Source organism: Schistocerca gregaria, chromosome X (genome assembly GCF_023897955.1).
Source record: "Schistocerca gregaria isolate iqSchGreg1 chromosome X, iqSchGreg1.2, whole genome shotgun sequence".
Taxonomy (NCBI): domain Eukaryota; kingdom Metazoa; phylum Arthropoda; class Insecta; order Orthoptera; family Acrididae; genus Schistocerca; species Schistocerca gregaria.
In genome coordinates, this window is record NC_064931.1 from 450,300,132 (window position 1) to 450,318,839 (window position 18,708).

Below are 18,708 nucleotides of genomic sequence, written 5' to 3' on the forward strand. Positions count from 1 at the left end.
AGCAGAATATGGAATCGGTGGGTTAAGGAGGGTAATACAGTACGCTGTGCTGGATCCCAATGGCCTCGTATCACTAGCAGTCGAGATAACAGGCATCTTATCCGCATGGCTGTAACCGATCGTACAGTCACGTCTCGATCCCTGAGTCAACAGATGGGGACGTTTGCAAGACAACAACCATCTGTACAAACAGTTCGACGACGTTTGCTGCAGTATGGACTACCAGATGGAAGACCATGGCTGTGGTTACCCTTGACACCGCATCACAGACAGGAGCGCCTGTGATGGTGTACTCAATGACGAACCTGGCTGCACGAATGGCAAAACGTCATTTTTTCGGATGAATCCAGGTTCTGTTTACAGCATCATGATGGTTGCATCCGTGTTTGGCGACATCACAGTGAATGCATATTGGAAGCATGTATCCGTCATCGCCATACTGGCGTATCACCCGGCGTGATGGTATGGGGTGCCATTGGTTACATGTCTCGGTTCGCATTGACGGCACTTTGAACAGTGGATGCTACATTTCAGATGTGTTACGACCCGTGGCTCTACCCTTTATTCAATCCCTGTGCGACCCTACATTTCAGGAGGATAATGCACGACTGCATGTTGCAGGTCTTTACGGGCCTTTCTGGATACAGAAAATTTTCGACTGCTGCCCTGGCCACCACTTTCTCTAGATCTCTCACGAACTGAAAACGTCTGGTCAATCGTGGCCGAGCAACTGGCTCGCCACAATACGCCAGTCACTACTCTTGATGAACTGTGGTATCGTATTGAAGCTGCATGGGCAGCTGTACCTGTACACGCCATTCAAGCTCTGACTCAATGCCCAGGCGTATCAAAGCCGTTAATACGGCCAGAGGTGGTTGTTCTGGATACTGATTTCTCAGGATCTATGCACCCAAACTGCGTGAAAATGTAATCACATGTCAGTTCTAGTATAATATATTTGTCCAATGAACAGTCGTTTGTCATCTGCATTTCTTCTTGGTGTAGCAATTTTAATGACCAGTAGTGTAGTAAATACTAACATTTTTGGTCCTAATTTTTTTATAAACTCTAGAAATACTGACGTTTAAGGTGGGACATATGGTATTTTTACTGAGCATTTTGTAAGCCTACAAAAAATTGTTAAATGCTTAAGCACCCCGTCTTGCCCCCTGACTCAACTTTTTCTGTCAGATGGGATGTTCTGAAATTTGCCCCTATAATTCTTACTCATACTTAACGTCAGACTAATTTTTTATTTTATTTTTTATTTAAAACTATTACGGCACTGGAGAGCTGTTGTGTCAATAGCTTAGGACAGCAAATTATTGCGGAATTCAAGTGATTTTCTTTGAAAATACCGATGTAGGCCCACTCTTGTAGCCTTCCTCTCTTATTTCGCCCAACGAATATCCCTTTAATCAGAGTAGGAAATTAGCTTCAATTGCATAATAAATGATTTATCAAACTTTTTATCGTAGTGACAATTCTTTTAAGGACGGTATATTACTCATTTTGCTCGCTGTTCTTTGTTGTTTACTCATTTTATCTTCGGTGTTCAAAAAATGGTTCAAATGGCTCTGAGCACTATGGGACTTAACATCTGAGGTCATCAGTCCCCTATAACTTACAACTACTTAAACCCATGCCCGAGGCAGGATTCGAACCTGCGACCGTAGAGGCGCGCGGTTCCAGACTGAAGCGCGTAGAACCGCTCGGCCACCACAGCCGGCGACTTCTAGTCAGATCAAGAATATGGTTCGGAGAGTTTAGAGTTCTTTCGGCGTGCAAGCCCAAGAATTTGCAGTATTTTTTAAAATTCAAATTTTAGACTTAGGTCTTCTTATACCTACTGAGTCCGTGGAACTATCTCGGGTGTCTCTCTTATGGGTTTGTCAGGCGCATTTTCTCTGGTGTTTAGGCAGATGCGTGCAATTTCATTTTTGCAACGTGTAGCTGGAGACAGACCAAACAAATAATACTCATCACGTCTTTCATATGACGCCCAGAGTCTACGGAAAGCGTCGGTTTGTTTCCCAGCAGAAACAAAATGATTTTTCAATCGGAATTTTACACGTCCATTCGTCTGAGAGGTCACAAATTTGTCAAGTGTGTTTGTCGTTTCTACCTATATGTATTAACAGAAACAGTACAACACGTAGAATAAGCAGTGCCCCAGAGCGACCGTGCAGCGCTTCTGCATTGGGGAGCAGTTAGCGCGGGCCAGGGTGGTGTTGTCGCTGCTAGCGTACTGGTTATTCCTCGTGTTTTACTGTCCCTGTTAATATATATCCATAAAGCGAACATCACACTAGACGTATTAGGAACCGCTCTACCAATAAAAAATTACGGTTCAGAAGTCGTTTTGTTTGTAGTGGGAAACAAACCGACGCTTTCCGTCGACGCTGGGCGTCGCCTGAAAGACGTGATTAGTACTATTTGTTTGGGCTGACCCCAGTTACACATTGCAAAAACGAAATTGCAAATACATGCCAAAACATTAGGGTAATGCGCCTGATGGCCCTTAGGAGAGACACCCTGTATTTGCAAAAAAAAAAAAAAAAAAAAAAAAAAAAAACTTCTTTTTTTTCAAGTTTGAAGCAAGTTCGTTGCAACTAAACCATTTTTGAACATCCATGAAAAAGTTGTTTGTAGATATCGCTATATTGCTGTCTGCTGTATTTTCAACCAATTGGGGTGCATTGTCTGCAACGAAGGAAATTATTCGCACAGCTATTGCACAGAGTGGGAGACTATTTATTAAAATAGGAAACAACGTAGGACTGTACACAGAGCTCCACTGTACTTCCATGCTTACTGTATATCACTATGATGAAGTTAGTATTCCATCTGCACCCTTAAATGACATCTTCTATTTTCATTCTGTTAGGCGTACCTCAGTCCACATCCTGACTCTTTCAGTAAAAATGAAAAGCCAATTCTACTCAAGAGAATAGCATGACCCACGCATTAAAAACCGTTTGACCGAAAGATTTGAACACATACCGTTTTAATGTTTAGTGACCCAAGAGTAAGATCAGTGAAGGAGAATGTTGTAGTATGTTGACAGAGCAGGTGCTCACCTCGTCGACCTGCGCCTGTGTCTGCTGGAGCCTCTTCTGCGCGGCTATCTGCTGCGGGGTCCTGGGCCCGCCCACGATGGCGCCATCCTCCCCTGGCGTCAGGCCGGCACCTCCTGGCGCTGCGGGCGCTCCCTCGGCAGACCTGCAACACGGAGCACCCCGTACCTGTCAGCGGCCTTCCGAGGAACGAGGGACACGCTATTTGCTTGATTCTGGATCTCGTGGACGAACAGAGCGAGCTATGTTTCCCTGAATGCTGCATAATCCTGCAAGGAAGTACGCGGGCGTGTAATGTCTCCCACCCTGAAAAGCTTTTAAGGGTGTGTTGCAATGTACGTTGAGCTGCGAAATAATTGTTAAGAAAAAATTTGATACGTTGCGCTGTTAATTAGCATTGAAGTCAGCCAGTCAGACCGTTGCGCTCGCAGGTTCGAGCGGTCCGCCAGAGACGGTGTCGCCAAACGTGTCCTTCGTTTGGTTTCATAACACGAAACATGACAGCGATTAAAAAACTGAACATGGAACGGTAGTATGGATCGAACCTGAGCCTAAGGTCAGCAGTCTCGTGCGCTGTCATCTACGCCAGGTATGAGCAACCCTTGGTGACCCGCGGGCCTGATTCACATACGTCCCTAAGCTCGCTGGCCGCTTCGTCACCTAACGTGACAGCAACGCTTTCAAAGTCGAAATTATTGCACCCGTGACAATGTTTACGGGGTAACACACCGATATGAATGGTACCCATATACCGACGGCGCCCGCTAGCAAAATTATGCCTCAAAACGCGAATATTTGAGATATCATCATTTTAAGTTCATCCCATTTTCAGATGTTTATATTTATTTATGTGTCCTGAACATTGTTTCTTTATTTACGATGTTTTACAATAGCTGTCTTAGAAATTTCCGTTGCACAGTTCTCCAACGCCGTTAGTAAAAAAGCGATGTTCACGATATCTAAATAAATGGAAACATATGAAGCTAGGTTGCCGGGCATCTTAAAATGCCATCATGAAAAAATAAATGCCTATACAGGCAGTTGGTTGCAAATAATTCATTACAAATTGCCTTCAGTTTCAACAAGTGCAATGGCCTAATATATCCACAATGGATAAGAATTGCTTACTGAACTTAATGCGAAAAAGAATAGAAAAATAAAACAAGGCAATGAGACAGGTAATCCCTGTTGATAAGCAGTTAGGAGCACCTTTTGCGATTTTTTGTCTCAGACAGGTCATTAGGGTGTCTAAAATTTAGTGTGTTAATATCCACAAGTATTTTTTTTAAATATTTGTCCAAAAATACTTTTCGTTACTGATAGCATACGCATGGGTTGTTTCTGTAACACTAAATAAATTAAGTCATCATTTCTTCTTTCATTTTAAAAAGTTTTAATGTCTAAATCGCTTGTAGTCCTCATATATCGGCTGTATTACACAGAAGCCAAACTAGAATAATGCGAACGAGAGAGGGGCAAACATCTGAAAATTCGTGACAGGGAAGTACAATGTGAGCGCCTATCTCTCTCTCTCTCTCTCTCTCTCTCTCTCTCTCTCTCTCTCTCTCTCTCTCTCTCTCTCCAAGAATTCTTCCGAGTACCGGACTGAAATCGATTGCTGGCCGGACCCAGTCAGTAGGCCGCCAGTTGCCCATCCAAGATGAGAACAACTGACACTAATTGTATCACGCGGGACGCTTGAATTAGAGGGTGCAACGGCCTGATTGGCTAACTTCAATGCTAATTAACTCGGAAACAGCGCAGCATACCGAATTTTTTTCTTAACAACTATCTCTCAGCACGATCTACCCTGTAACATCCTTTCAAGTTTTCGGACTGTTTCTGACCGCACTGTATATTATCTCTACATTGGAAGCCGTTTTATTTATTCACGCAGCACCCTGTAAGCTGGTTACGAGTAGGTGACATGCTTCTTATGTAGTCTAATGGAGGTGATCGAACTGCCCCGTATGGGACTATAGGTATTTATGTAAACGTCGCACTCGCTCAAATGTGCTAACCTGTATACAAATCATATCACAGACAGTATGAGCTATTCTAGTATCTGTACGTGTAGGAAGATCTTAATGTGTACGAAACCTTTCACGGATGAAAGTCTAAATGGCTGAAGTCCTGCCACCGAGAAAATCATGTGACTGGACTGCCATGTCCGATCCACCGAGTATCGAACCTGTTCGAGATGACTTCGCAGTATGGTGATTGGTGGTTGAGAACCACATATTAAGCTATCGACGCTGCATAAAGCCAAAGGCAGTGTCCTGCAGTGCAGTGCAGTCACCGCGCGTCTCGCCTGTAAAGCGCCGTGGCAGAGCGACCACTCCCACGAGGCCGCAGCCAGCAATCACTGTCTACACACACGGGCTGAACCGGTACTGGTGATTCATGGCCGCCATCCCACAGGGATTAAGCGTACCCCACATATAGTAGGAAAATAAGTGTTTATTCCAATAAATGCACTGGCCCTTTAAAGGAAATACACTCAGCCATGGGAACCTTGCGTTTCTGGAAATATGTCCACTGCAACTCATTTGTTCTTTATCCATTTAAGGATCGAATTCCAGAATTTGTCTCCATGAATCCAAATCATCCTGTGTAACTGTAGGAGTTCGTTCAAATTTCATCGGAACCAAACGGAACTTAGTGGAAATTGAATGAAATGGAAATCTAGTTCGACAATTCTTACAGAAGGACAGGAAACTCCTGCTACAGTACACTCTTCTGAAACAGCGCTGATGTGACAACCGAGTTTAAAGTTCCTATCCACCAGGAAAACCACCATGTTAATGTCCATACTACACTATGATTAAACAACATACTTTCCTGGTGAATATCTATGCTGTACCACGAAAAGGTAATTTCGCATCGCGTTTTCATCCGCTGTAAAATATACAGTACCTTTAAGAGATCAAAATTTCTGGTTTCAGTAACGTTTAAATGGTAATAACGGTCCGAATGCAAACTTAGAGCGCTGGTTTCAGCAACAGATTCGATCAAAACGTGCATTGACAGAAATAAGAAGCTCTACACAATGAACACCTTGATCAAACGCCACCAAACTGATACTTCTGCATTTACATGGCTGTGGGATATTTTGATTAAAATTTAATCGTTATGGGCGTTTATTTCCAGTATTTTCTGTAAAGAAAAAAAGCAGTCTCTGCGGATGGAGAATGTTGAGAGTGCATGATGACTGCTCGATGTGTCTAATGTTAATGAAACTTTTCAGATGAAGATTGCAGCACAATATGCGCAGAGGCTGTGCACATACAGCTTATCGCCATATTTCAGACTGTGAGAAAAATGGAATCATTGGCAAAACGTAGATAAGAGCATCATACCGACAGATCACACAGACAGTTGATTGTTGTGCAACAGAATGCGTGTTGAAGAGATAGACTCAGAAGAACATTGTGGCAATAGAGTAGGCTCGACACTTACCAGCTGGATTGCACCACGGAACCATAACAATTGCAGTAGTGGCGTAACCACACTCTTATAAGGGGCGATAAAAAAGTTACTGTCTGAGGGCGTTGCTGCAGCGTACATGCAGCACAGCGTGACGCATGTATAAAGCAACGACATGTAGGCTAGGTATTAGTGTGGCATTCGTGTCTTTCAGACATGTCTGCGGTAAATTCGGAAACGTAGACTATGGCCACGTCATTACGAATAGTGTCCAAACAGGACCAACGTGCTGGTATTCTTTTCTTGGCTGCCGAAGGACAAACGCCGGTAAATATCCATTGGAGCGTGAAGAGTGTGTATGGGGCAGCACGTCTGTCGAACTTCCCCGTTGTAGAAGGGTGCGCAAAGTTCCGTGATGGTCGCGGTGCGAGACAAGACGCCTGTCGATCTGGGAGGTCAGCCTCATCCACTGCGGACAAGTGGGGGGCATTCGAGCACCCACCCTACACTATAGATCTCTGCCCATGCAAATTTGTTTTACCAAACGGGTATCTTCAACCTAGTGCGTCGGTTTGATGATTGCACTAATACTCACAGCGACTTTGCCTAATCGACATACTGATTCTGGCTGTACGGCCTCCGAACGGAAATTTTTTGATCACTCTTTACAATACCCAAAGCACCGTCGCTGCTTCTGTATCCGTACCACCAACAGGATACGACAAACCGACTGCCGCCGATCTCATCCGCATGATATTCTCTATGCAATCAGCATGAGTAAGATATTGCTCATTCACGAACTGAGTGTAGCAGATTTATGACATTTTACCAAATACAGTTCGACCATAATCTACACGAAGGTGATAAAAGTCATGGGACATCTCGTAATAACATGTCGGACCTCCAAATGCCTGATGTAATGCAGCAACTAGATGTAACATGGACTCAACAAGTCGTTGGAGTCCCCTTCATATACATCGAGTCATGCTGCCTGTATATCCGTCCATAACTGCGAAAGTGTTTCGAGTGTAGGATGTTTTACACGAACTGACCTCTCAATTACGTCCCATAAATGTTTGAAGGGGGACATGTCCAGCGATCTGGGTTCGCAAATCATTAGCTCGAATTGTCCAGATTGATCTTCAGATCAATCATGAACAATTGTGACCCAGTGACATGACACAGCTGTTTGGGAACATGAAGTCCATGAATGGCTGCAGATGGTCTCCAAGCAGACGAACGTAACAATTTCCAGTCAATGACCGGTTAATTACGACCACAGGACCCTATCTGTTCCATTTAAGCACAGCTTACACTATTATAGGGCCACTACTAGATTGCACAGCGCCTTGTCAACAACTTGGGTCCATGGCTTCATGTGATCTGTGGCACATTCGAACCTTGCCTTCAGCTCTTACCACCTGAAATCGGGATTCATCGGGCCAGGCCATGGTTTTCCAGACGTCTAGGGCGCAACCGATATGGTCCAGAGCCCAGGAGAGGCGTTGTTGGCAAAGGCACTTGGCTCAAATGGCTCTGAGCTCTGTGGGACTTAACATCTATGGTCATCAGTCCCCTAGAACTTAGAACTACTTAAACCTAACTAACCTAAGGACATCACTCAACACCCAGTCATCACGAGACAGAGAAAATCCCTGACCCCGCTGGGAATCGAACCCGCGAACCCGGGAGCGGGAAGGGAGAACGCTACCGCATGACCACGGGTTGCAGACAAAGGCACTTGCGTCGGTCGTCTGCTGTCATATCTTATTAACGCCAAATTTCGCCGCACTGTCCTAACAGATACGTTCGTCTCATCTCACATTGATTTCTGCGATTATTTCACGCAGTCTTGCTTGTCTGTTAGCACTGTCAACTCCATACAAATGCCACTGCTCTCGGTCGTTAAGTGAAGGCCGTCGGCCACTGTGTTGTCCGTGGTGACAGGTAATGCCTGAAATTTAGTATTCTCGGCACACTGTTGACACTGCGGATCTCGGAATACTTAATTCCCTAAGATTTCGGAAATGGAACATGCCATGCGTCTAACTACATATACCATTCCGCGTTGAAAGTCGGTTAATTCCCATAGTGCGGCCATAATCACGTAGGAAGCCTTTTAACATGTATCACCTGAGCACAAATGACAGCTCCACCAATGCACTCCCCTTATATACCTAGTGTTCGCAACACTACTGCCATCAGTATATGTGCATCTGGATATCCAATGACTAGTCATCTTAGAGTACAAGACAGCTCAACGTGCAAAAAATGGCTCTTAGCACCATGGGACTTAACAGCTGAGGTCATCAGTACCCTAGAACTTAGAACTACTTAAACCTAACTAACCTAAGGACATCACACACATCCATGCCCGAGGCAGGATTCTAACCTGCGACCATAGCGGTCGTGCGGTTCCAGACTGTAGCGCCTAGAACCGCTGGGCCACTTCGGCCGGCATCAACGTGCAAATGAAGACTGATTTATATCATGCAGCTGTCATGTGTTTTTACTTGTTAGCAATTCTTCATTGGTCTTTTGCACACACAGTTTACAGTGCTGAGCAAATTATGTAAGATTATCTCCTTAATTGGACTAAGTTTACGGTCACTAAATAGTTAACCACTGCTGAAGCATATTGTCGGAGCAGAGTCTTAGATGGCTAAACTACTCCTAACTGCAACGCAGGTGCATAAAATGGCAACTCGTTTATAAAATTAGACCTACACCCGAAATTCTTATGACATTTAGATATTTAGTTTTCGTAGAAGGAAAATAATGGCATGAAGTTGGCCCTATTTTTTGCAGACGATTCTGTTGTCTATAGGAAGGTTGCTACACTAGAAGACTATGGAAAGCCAGGTAGACATTTTTTCTCTAACGTTTCACTCTCTAACAGTGCGTGGGGAAAATGAACACTTAAATATTTCTGTACGAGCTCTGATTTCTCTTCCTTTATTACGATGACCTTTTCTCTCTATGTAGGTTGGTGATGATAAAATACGTTTTCCCTTCTGTAGAGTTCTAGGGTTAAATTAACCGTAAGCTGTAGCGTGGCCTACGCGGAAAGCCATATATGCGCCTCGCTACAGCTTATGGTTAGTTTAATACTGGCAAATAAGCAACGCTTCTTCCCCAAGCTGTCAACGTTGAGGGTTTCGGGATGGTCTTAGCCCGGTTTTCTGTTGATGGACGTACGCACATTTGCGAGTTATAAATTTTGAGAATGTTGGGGAATGTGCTCTTTCCGGCTTTTAAACAAATCGCTTCTATGGACTGACTGTAAACACCTCATTGTGCAAATATAGTTTGCGAAACCGGTCGTATCTTTGAATAATGATTTTTGACAGTCGCTGCAGTCTTTCTTATTCAACATATCTGAATTTTTTATGTTTCCATTTATTGTAGCTAACTGATAGACTTGCATTAAGTCATTACACGTCCGTTTTATCTGAACAAGCTGTGTTCGTGTCTTGTGTATGTGGATGCTGCTTTCTAGTCTTTTGCGTTGTCTTTCTCACAGGAGCTATTACTTAGTCATTGCTTGCTATTAGTGTTGTCAGAAGTAAATTTTTCTCTGCTGGTTCTTCCATTTTTCCCCTGGTTTCAAATGATTTCTTTGGTTTATGGCTTTTTTATTTCTATTGATTTTAGTTCTGCCCTACTCTGTGCTCGTGTTGGGCGTTTTATCTGATTTTGTGTTATATTTTTATTTCTATGGGCTTCTCTTTCCATTTCTGGTCTCGTTTTTATCGTTGTGACTTTGAATGTCTAAGCGCGCGTGCCTGCTAGAGGAATTTGCTTTTCCTATAGCTGAAGTTTCCACTACTTTCTCGGCGTACGAGTAGACCTTTCCATGGTCTCCTCTCTGCTTGATATATATATTTATATGTTTATTAGTGTTGTTCACATGTTCTATGTGCGAGTTGTGATGCTATATCTCTGCAACTATGGCGGATAATGGGGAGCGCACACATTTAGATATTTTGCATTCATTTCTTCACCACGCTTAGGTATGACTGGGCTCTTACGTGTTTTGGACGTTGCTGTTCGCTATGTACTTCGTGTAAGTACATTCTGGCCGTCATCGATTACTCGTATTTTTTTGTATTTCGCTATATGTTTTTTTTTTCTTTATGTTTACTGTCTACTGCAAGTGATGTGTCATTCTCTTTCCCGATAATTTTACCACTGGAGCAATTTACTTTTTAAATCGGCGGAGCCACATCTCCCCCTGATGGTAGTTATCCACCACAGATTATGAGGGGCTCAAGACCCTGTACCATTTTACATGTATCACATACTTTATCAGGCCTCCATTCTCAAAGTTAAAATGTCTTTAAATAGGCCACTTTACGTTACTTATGTGGAGAACGGTCCCATAGGGTACTAAAACTTATACTATTGCCACCGCGTTTACCTAAAAGTGAAGATTATATACACGGACACGTCTTCAACCGAGCACTGTGGTACTACCTGTTACCTTCTTAGATTATGGATTTGAGTGGGAGAAGTTAGCCTTGTTACAAGGTCGCGTCACAATCTGGGCACAAGTTGCTGTTGGAGTGTTTCTATGACCAACCATCGGCTTGCGAACACAAGATTTGGGAGTCCATTGTGAACGAAATGACTGTTTACTTCTTATGCGGTACTCACGGAACTTGTGAACAGCTGTCAGCGCTAGGCATGAGCGAGACGGAAGCAAATCGTCATTACTCTTCCTTAACTGCGACAGAAATGATTGATAGGGCTGACTGAACGTGCCTCCACGCCTGACCCAAACTTCCACTGCCACTAATGTTTCCATCTATAAATTTCGAATACTACTATCGGAGGTTTAGCAACGGGGGAACGTATTCGGTAGACGACCGTGCTTACCCTGCTGCAAGGGATATATGAACTGAAATAAATGAATTGAAACTAAGTGACTGGATCAACACGGATAAAATCAATGAAAGCAATTAATATTCCCTGGCAGATTAAAACTTTTGTCAATCCAAGACTCGACCTCGGATCTACTGCTTATCACGACAAGTCGCCTTAAGCATTTACAAACCAATTTTCATTTGACTGGACATGTTAATTATATGTCAGGTTTAGAGTAATTTATAGTTTTCGAATGATATCATTTCATGTAACTGCACCTTTATTTATTTCATCTCTATTGACGCATTCGTTTCACTCCATTGCGTTTATTTAACTTCATAAAATTGAATTATTTGTTACACAGATACAATATTTTTTCTGAAATTCTCTTTACTAATCTTGAGGCCTACTTTTGTACGACAATGTTGTGAAGGTTTGACAGAGTTTGTACATTTTCATATACACTCCTAGAAATTGAAATAAGAACACCGTGAATTCATTGTCCCAGGAAGGGGAAACTTTATTGACACATTCCTAGGGTCAGATACATCACATGATCACACTGACAGAACCACAGGCACATAGACACAGGCAACAGAGCATGCACAATGTCGGCACTAGTACAGTGTATATCCACCTTTCGCAGCAATGCACGCTGCTATTCTTCCATGGAGACGATCGTAGGGATGCTGGATGTAGTCCTGTGGAACGGCTTGCCATGCCATTTCCACCTGGCGCCTCAGTTGGACCAGCGTTCGTGCTGGACGTGCAGAACGCGTGAGACGCCGCTTCATCCAGTCCCAAACATGCTCAATGGGGGACAGATCCGGAGATCTTGCTGGCCAGGGTAGTTGACATACACCTTCTAGAGCACGTTGGGTGGCACGGGATACATGCGGACGTGCATTGTCCTGTTGAAACAGCAAGTTCCCTTGCCGGTCTAGGAATGGTAGAACGATGGGTTCGATGACGGTTTGGATGTACCGTGCACTAACAGTGTCCCCTCGACGATCACCAGAGGTGTACGGCCAGTGTAGGAGATCGCTCCCCACACCATGATGCCGGGTGTTGGTCCTGTGTGCCTCGGTGGTATGCAGTCCTGATTGTGGCGCTCACCTGCACGGCGCCAAACACGCATACGACCATCATTGGCACCAAGGCAGAAGCGACTCTCATCGCTGAAGACGACACGTCTCCATTCGTCCCTCCATCCACGCCTGTCGCGACACCACTGGAGGCGGGCTGCACGATGTTGGGGCGTGAGCGGAAGACGGCCTAACGGTGTGCGGGACCGTAGCCCAGCTTCATGGAGACGGTTGCGAATGGTCCTCGCCGATACCCCAGGAGCAACAGTGTCCCTAATTTGCTGGGAGTGGCGGTGCGGTCCCCTACGGCACTACGTAGGATCCTACGGTCTTGGCGTGCATCCGTGCGTCGCTGCGGTCCGGTCTCAGGTCGACGGGCACGTGCACCTTCCGCCAACCACTGGCGACAACATCGATGTACTGTGGAGACCTCACGCCCCGCGTGTTGAGCAATTCGGCGGTACGTCCACCCGGCCTCCCGCATGCCCACTATACGCCTTCGCTCAAAGTCCGTCAACTGCACATACGGTTCACGTCCACGCTGTCGCGGCATGCTACCAGTGTTAAAGACTGCGATGGAGTTCCGTATGCCACGGCAAACTGTCTGACACTGACGGCGGCGGTGCACAAATGCTGCGCAGCTAGCGCCATTCGACGGCCAACACCGCGGTTCCTGGTGTGTCCGCTGTGCCGTGCGTGTGATCATTGCTTGTACAGCCCTCTCGCAGTGTTCGGAGCAAGTATGGTGGGTCTGACACACCGGTGTCAATGTGTTCTTTTTTCCATTTCTAGGAGTGTATTTCACATTATCAAAGAAATCGCTGCCTAATAACACCTTTACGCACACTTACTGTGACCATGTTGCTGATTTCTATGTAGGGTAGATACTCGAATCTCATCCCCTCATCATCGCGTTCCATCTTCCGCAATATACAAATCACCCACTTATTCAGTCTTAATGTTGTGCAAGCACGTTCCGCCCCATTCCCTTTGTCACTATCACCCTTTTCTCATTCTTAAAATTTTGGGTATCGGAAGCTGTCTTGCCTGGCCACAGACACATTTCAAGCCATCACTTCCTTGCTCGTCTTTTATGGTAACAATTTGCATTGCTTTGAAGTGGAACGAGACTGATTCTTTCCAACTATGGCTGGAACTACTGTTGACTTTGTCGGATAGTGTCCAACTTTTCAACAGCTACGCCATATCTGCCTCAACAGTGCGTTCAGTACTCAGAGGTGAAAAATGTGCCAGACTAGCTACACATTTTGTCATGTCACTCCATAGGCAATAATTTGCTGTTTTCGTCCTGTTAGTGAATGGCTGCGGAACACAGACTCCGGGCTGCGTCACCACATCAAGGAGCACGGTTTTAGTTAGCTCTGAGTCCTATGTTTAAGCTCTCTTGTGCTAACATATTCTGTAAAATTTGGAAGTCACACTCAGCACTGTGTAGTCCACACATCTCTGATGCAATTCCAGTTTCATATATAGAATTGGCGAATAGTTAACGCTTCCTTCGAAAATGAAAGCACCAGAGTAAAATCCGTGAACCAATCACTTATAAAGAATAAAGGAAAGCTTTGTCAGGACAGGATGTACTTAAAAACGCAGTTTAGAGCGGCACCGGCAAGGCTCCTAAATGACGGAATTTAAGGGTGAAGACTCAAATTCTAACAGGCGACAGAGCTCTAGAAATTCAATTCAGCGTTCTCCATCCAGAATGGCGGCTTTGTTCTTCGATCGCGGGCTTAATGAAAGGAAGGGGCGAGGCGGATCCTGAGCGCTGCGTCCACAGCAGGACAGCCGCTCAATAACCTGCCGCATTGACTCCCTCTGTCCGACAGCTGCGTTCCCATGCTACGCACCGTCAGACCTAGTCCACAACGCTCTTCCATTCAGCCAACGTTCTTACACTCTTCCTCAGTTACGATGTTTTTCTCTAAACCATGGAGCAAACGTCAGGCGCAATGGATCATCAGCTAAAAACTCTCAGCGTTCGCAAGTATCTTGGCTTTAAGACCTTGAAAGGTTCCACTCCAAGAACTGAACCAATTCGAAAATCAAATGTATGAAAGTATGTTGAAGTTATAAACAAATATGTATCTGAAATAAAGCGAGTAATTTAAACCTATGCTTCTTCGAAGCTAGTGCACAGCAGGAATCCTAGAACTGGAATTCACTCAAACGTTCATCAGTTACATGCGTAAGTCATAACATTTTTCAAGCGCTGCAACGGTGGTGTTCCCCGCATTCTCTTCGTGAACTCTAACCAGATAAAAACGGAACCGTCAGCCCTGATAGACACGTGAGAATACACTGTTTCTCAGTCATACCTGGAAAACTCGTAGACATCACATGTACATCTGTTGATTTAAGTTAAATCTACAGCCCAGCGAATAAAAGTTTTTACGTCATTGTCGTCGGAGCCCACGACACAGGCATACGTAGTGCCACCGGTCGCAGTACCTGAAGAAGGCTACCGTAGATCAGTGCCCAGAAATTCAGTCACTAACTCAGCTGGAAACCCGAAAACATTCGAGCCCCGATTTCAGTTGGTAAGAGCTAGTGACAGGATTACAGTGTGGCTCAGACCCGACGAACCCATGGACCCAAGTTGTCAACAAGGCAATGTGCAAGCTAGTGGTTTCTCTATAATTGTTTGGGCTGTAGTTGCATGGAATGGACTGGGTCTCGTGTCACCTAACCCGATCATTGAGTAGAAATTGTTATGTTCGACTATTGGAGACCATTTGCAGCCATTCAAGGACTTCATGTTACCAAACAACGATTGAATTTTTATGGCTGACAATGCGCCATGTCACCGGGCCACAATTGTTCGCGACTGGACATTTTGGACAATGTGAATTATTTGGCGACCCACATCGTCTGATATTAACCCCATGAAACATTTATGGGACATAATCGACAGCTCAGTTTGTGCACAACATCCTGCACCGACAACACTTCCGCAATAGAGTCAGCATGGGTCAATAATTCTGCAGCGGACTCCCTACGACTTGTTCAGCCCATGCCACAACGAGTTACTGCACTATGCCGGGAAAAATTAGACCCGACAAGATATTAGGAGGTATTCCATGACTTTTGTCACCTCAGTATATGTCACAGAGAATTGCAACTCGATACTAATTTAAAAGTAACACTGACTTCCGACCATGTCTTCAGGGTGCTTCACTTTTTTTGTCAAGCAGTACAGTACACGGAGCTGTCATTTCTGGCAGCAAAAATGGCTCCAACCCAGCTGGACGTAGCGACGAGCAGACCTTGGATAACAGATAATAGTACGTCATCCCAAGCTACTTCAACTCTATGCCGGAATTTATCGATCGTAGTGGCTGGCGTGTGATAGCGTGTCAGCCTCTCACCAACAAATGGTTCAAATGGCTCTGAGCACTATGGGGCTTTACATCTGAGGTCATCAGTCCCCTAGAAATTAAAACTACTTAAACCTACCTAAGCTAAGGACGTCACACACATCCATGCCCGAGACAGGATTCGAACCAGCGACCGTAGAGTCCGCGCGGTTCCAGACTGAAGCACGTAGAACAGCTCACATGACCAAATATTTTCATTGGAAAACGAGGTGGTCAGGGCAACAACAGCACACATTCTGACTCGGGGTAGTTCAGGACAACATGAGCAACGTATGGATTTGCGTTACCTTGTTGAAACATATCTTCGCGGATAACTCGAAGAAAGGCCATAGCCATAGGCCGTAACACGTCAGAAACGTATAGACTGTTGTCCAGACTACCGTCCAGCGGCGGTTGGGATCTTGAGTAGCATTGATTACGGTTCTCCTGAATCCGTCGATTCCATATTTGCATGACAGCTGTGGGGTCGTGAACAATACCAGCAGCAATGGTCACGATCCTTCCGCTCACAGACGTTTCTCCTTTTTATAGGGGTATATCAATTTCTCACAAACGAACAACACTCAAATGCGATTTCGGAACGAGAAACGCGCGGCACAATCTTTCCTTACATGAGGGCTAAGTTATTTCCAACCTGCGACCGGTTGCGAAATTAAAACCATGGTGAAAATCCAGTGAAGTTTAGAGCAGATGTGTTACGTAGTGTCGTTCGTGCGCCCATCTATGACATCTCGTCGGAATATTCCATTCTGATCGCACAGTGATAACGTAAAGATGCCTAGAAAATAGCGTCCCCCGCCGAGTGTGAAGTCCATCAGAGGGGTTTCGCCTGATTTCATGCAGCTCACATAACGTAACCGTTATATGCTTCCTTCCTGATGACAGTTCTCGGCTGCATGCAGCGGGAACAACGAAGACGCTCCTGCAGTGTATTACACGGAAAGTGTTCGATCACCCACTACACAGCCCGGATCCGGCTCCCTCTGATTTTGATCTCTTCGTTCACACGAACCGCATACTACGAGGACAGCATTTTATCACAGAGAACGACTGCAGACCAGCGTAGGGAATTGGTGGAAATCATAGGTGGCTACCTCCTATGACGAGGGTATTGGAAAGTTGGTACAACGCTACGACAAATGACTAAGTCGGAGCGGCGATTGTGTAGAGAAGTAACGGGAAGATGAAGGTAAATATTGCAAATATAACTTTTTTAAAATTTTCACTGTGGTTTCCATTTCACGAGGGACCGAGTGTTGAAAAAAAAATAGTCCTCGTACTAGATGTTGTTACTCCTGTTTTCTAACGATGCTCTGAAATGCTAATCATTTGTATTTCCAAACATATAGTACATTTCATGCCAATTTGACGTTTGTTCCATGCCCTCTTCGTTGTGTGGGAATTATGAAGCTCTATGGTTTATGAAAATGCTACTCAGATATTCTGAACAAACTGAATGAAAAAATGCGCAAGGAAAGGCCTGGATTTCAAAGGAAAAAGGAATTATTTGTCTTGGAGAAAATGTATCTTCATACTATGGCACTTTGGCAATAGGATAGTGAAGGGGTTTGATGTAACAATTGCTGTCTATTCAGTAGATTTGGCGCCCTCTGATTTCTCTATATTCCAGCGTATATAATAAATAGTGTCCAAAAAACTTTATTTTAGTCTAATGAAAACTGTGGTAGCCACAAACTAACAAACGTTTCAGAACCACCCTTTCGGGATTGTATTTGCTCATTAGAACAACGTTATACGAAACGATGTCGGAGAAGTCTTTTTGGTGTAAAAATCACAGAGTTACATTGATACGACGACGAATTTTCACCTTGGACTCACCTTCAACCTTTGAAAGCATGTTCAATTTATTTTAAAGAGAACCAGTATCGGAAAGACGCTGCGATTTAACTCCCCATTTACGACACCCGTCGATGAAATTCGTATTACATGGCGGTGGCGTTTCGGTGTCACAGAGCGAGCATTCTCCTGGCCAATATCAGCCCGAGAATACGACGGAAAAATCCAATTTCAGTGCGCGTCTGCAGCGAGCGAGGAAAATGTCAGTGCGCTCCCCAGCGAATACCACCGCCTCTCGGCGCTGCTCCAGTGACGTGTTCACCAGCAGCGCCTGCCTCATACGTCGTCTCACGCTTGCTTTTGGATTTATTTACACCCTTTCTGTTCCGCTGTAAATTTGAACAAATCTACAGGTAAAATGTAATTCAAACACACTTTCGATGTGACATCAATTTCTACACCAAATTCATAGCCCTGTAAAATATTTCAGATTTTTTTTTTCTGTTCAGCCGGCCGGAGTGGCCGAACGGTTATAGGCGTTTCAGTCTGAACCCGCGCGACCGCTACAGTCGCATGTTCGAATCCAGCCTCGGGCATAGATGTGTGTGCTGTCCTTAGGTTAATTAGGTTTAAGTAGTTCTAAGTTCTAGGGGACTGATGACCTCAGAAGTTAAGTCCCATAGTGCTCAGAGCCATTTATTTTCTTCAGAGCCTGCCTCACACTTAGAAATAATTGGTATTCGAATGTGAAAGTTTTATGTTAGCGTAATCGTGTCTGTCGTGAATATGGATTGAAATACGCAAGTATTTCTGACCAGACAACATCATTTTAGGATTCCAAGACGTTTCCCCGTGTGTCAAATCTTCATCATCAATTGAATTCAATCCCACAGCTACGCAGTACCTGTTTCCTGTAAGCCAATGTGTGGTGGATGGTAGGCAGTGTACCGATTTTTCATATACACGAACTTTGCTTACAAGGTGAAAGTGAGGGGATGTATAGAAGATTTTTCCGGAAATAAATCAACGTGACAACAAGCTGGACTTTGGGCTCAGCCTTCA

The 18,708-nt window shown here is 44.6% G+C and overlaps 1 protein-coding gene across 2 annotated transcripts in view; it reads right to left on the reverse strand.

Moving 5' to 3' along the window:
• The window catches only part of LOC126297390 (vesicle-associated membrane protein 2), a 166,907-nt gene that overhangs the window by 42,710 nt on the left and 105,489 nt on the right, over nucleotides 1–18,708 (reverse strand). For both annotated transcript variants that reach the window (XM_049988130.1, XM_049988131.1), the window contains one exon: nucleotides 3,081–3,222. In XM_049988130.1, the coding sequence (XP_049844087.1) occupies nucleotides 3,081–3,222 (142 nt within the window). The remainder of the gene's footprint in view (nucleotides 1–3,080; nucleotides 3,223–18,708) is intronic.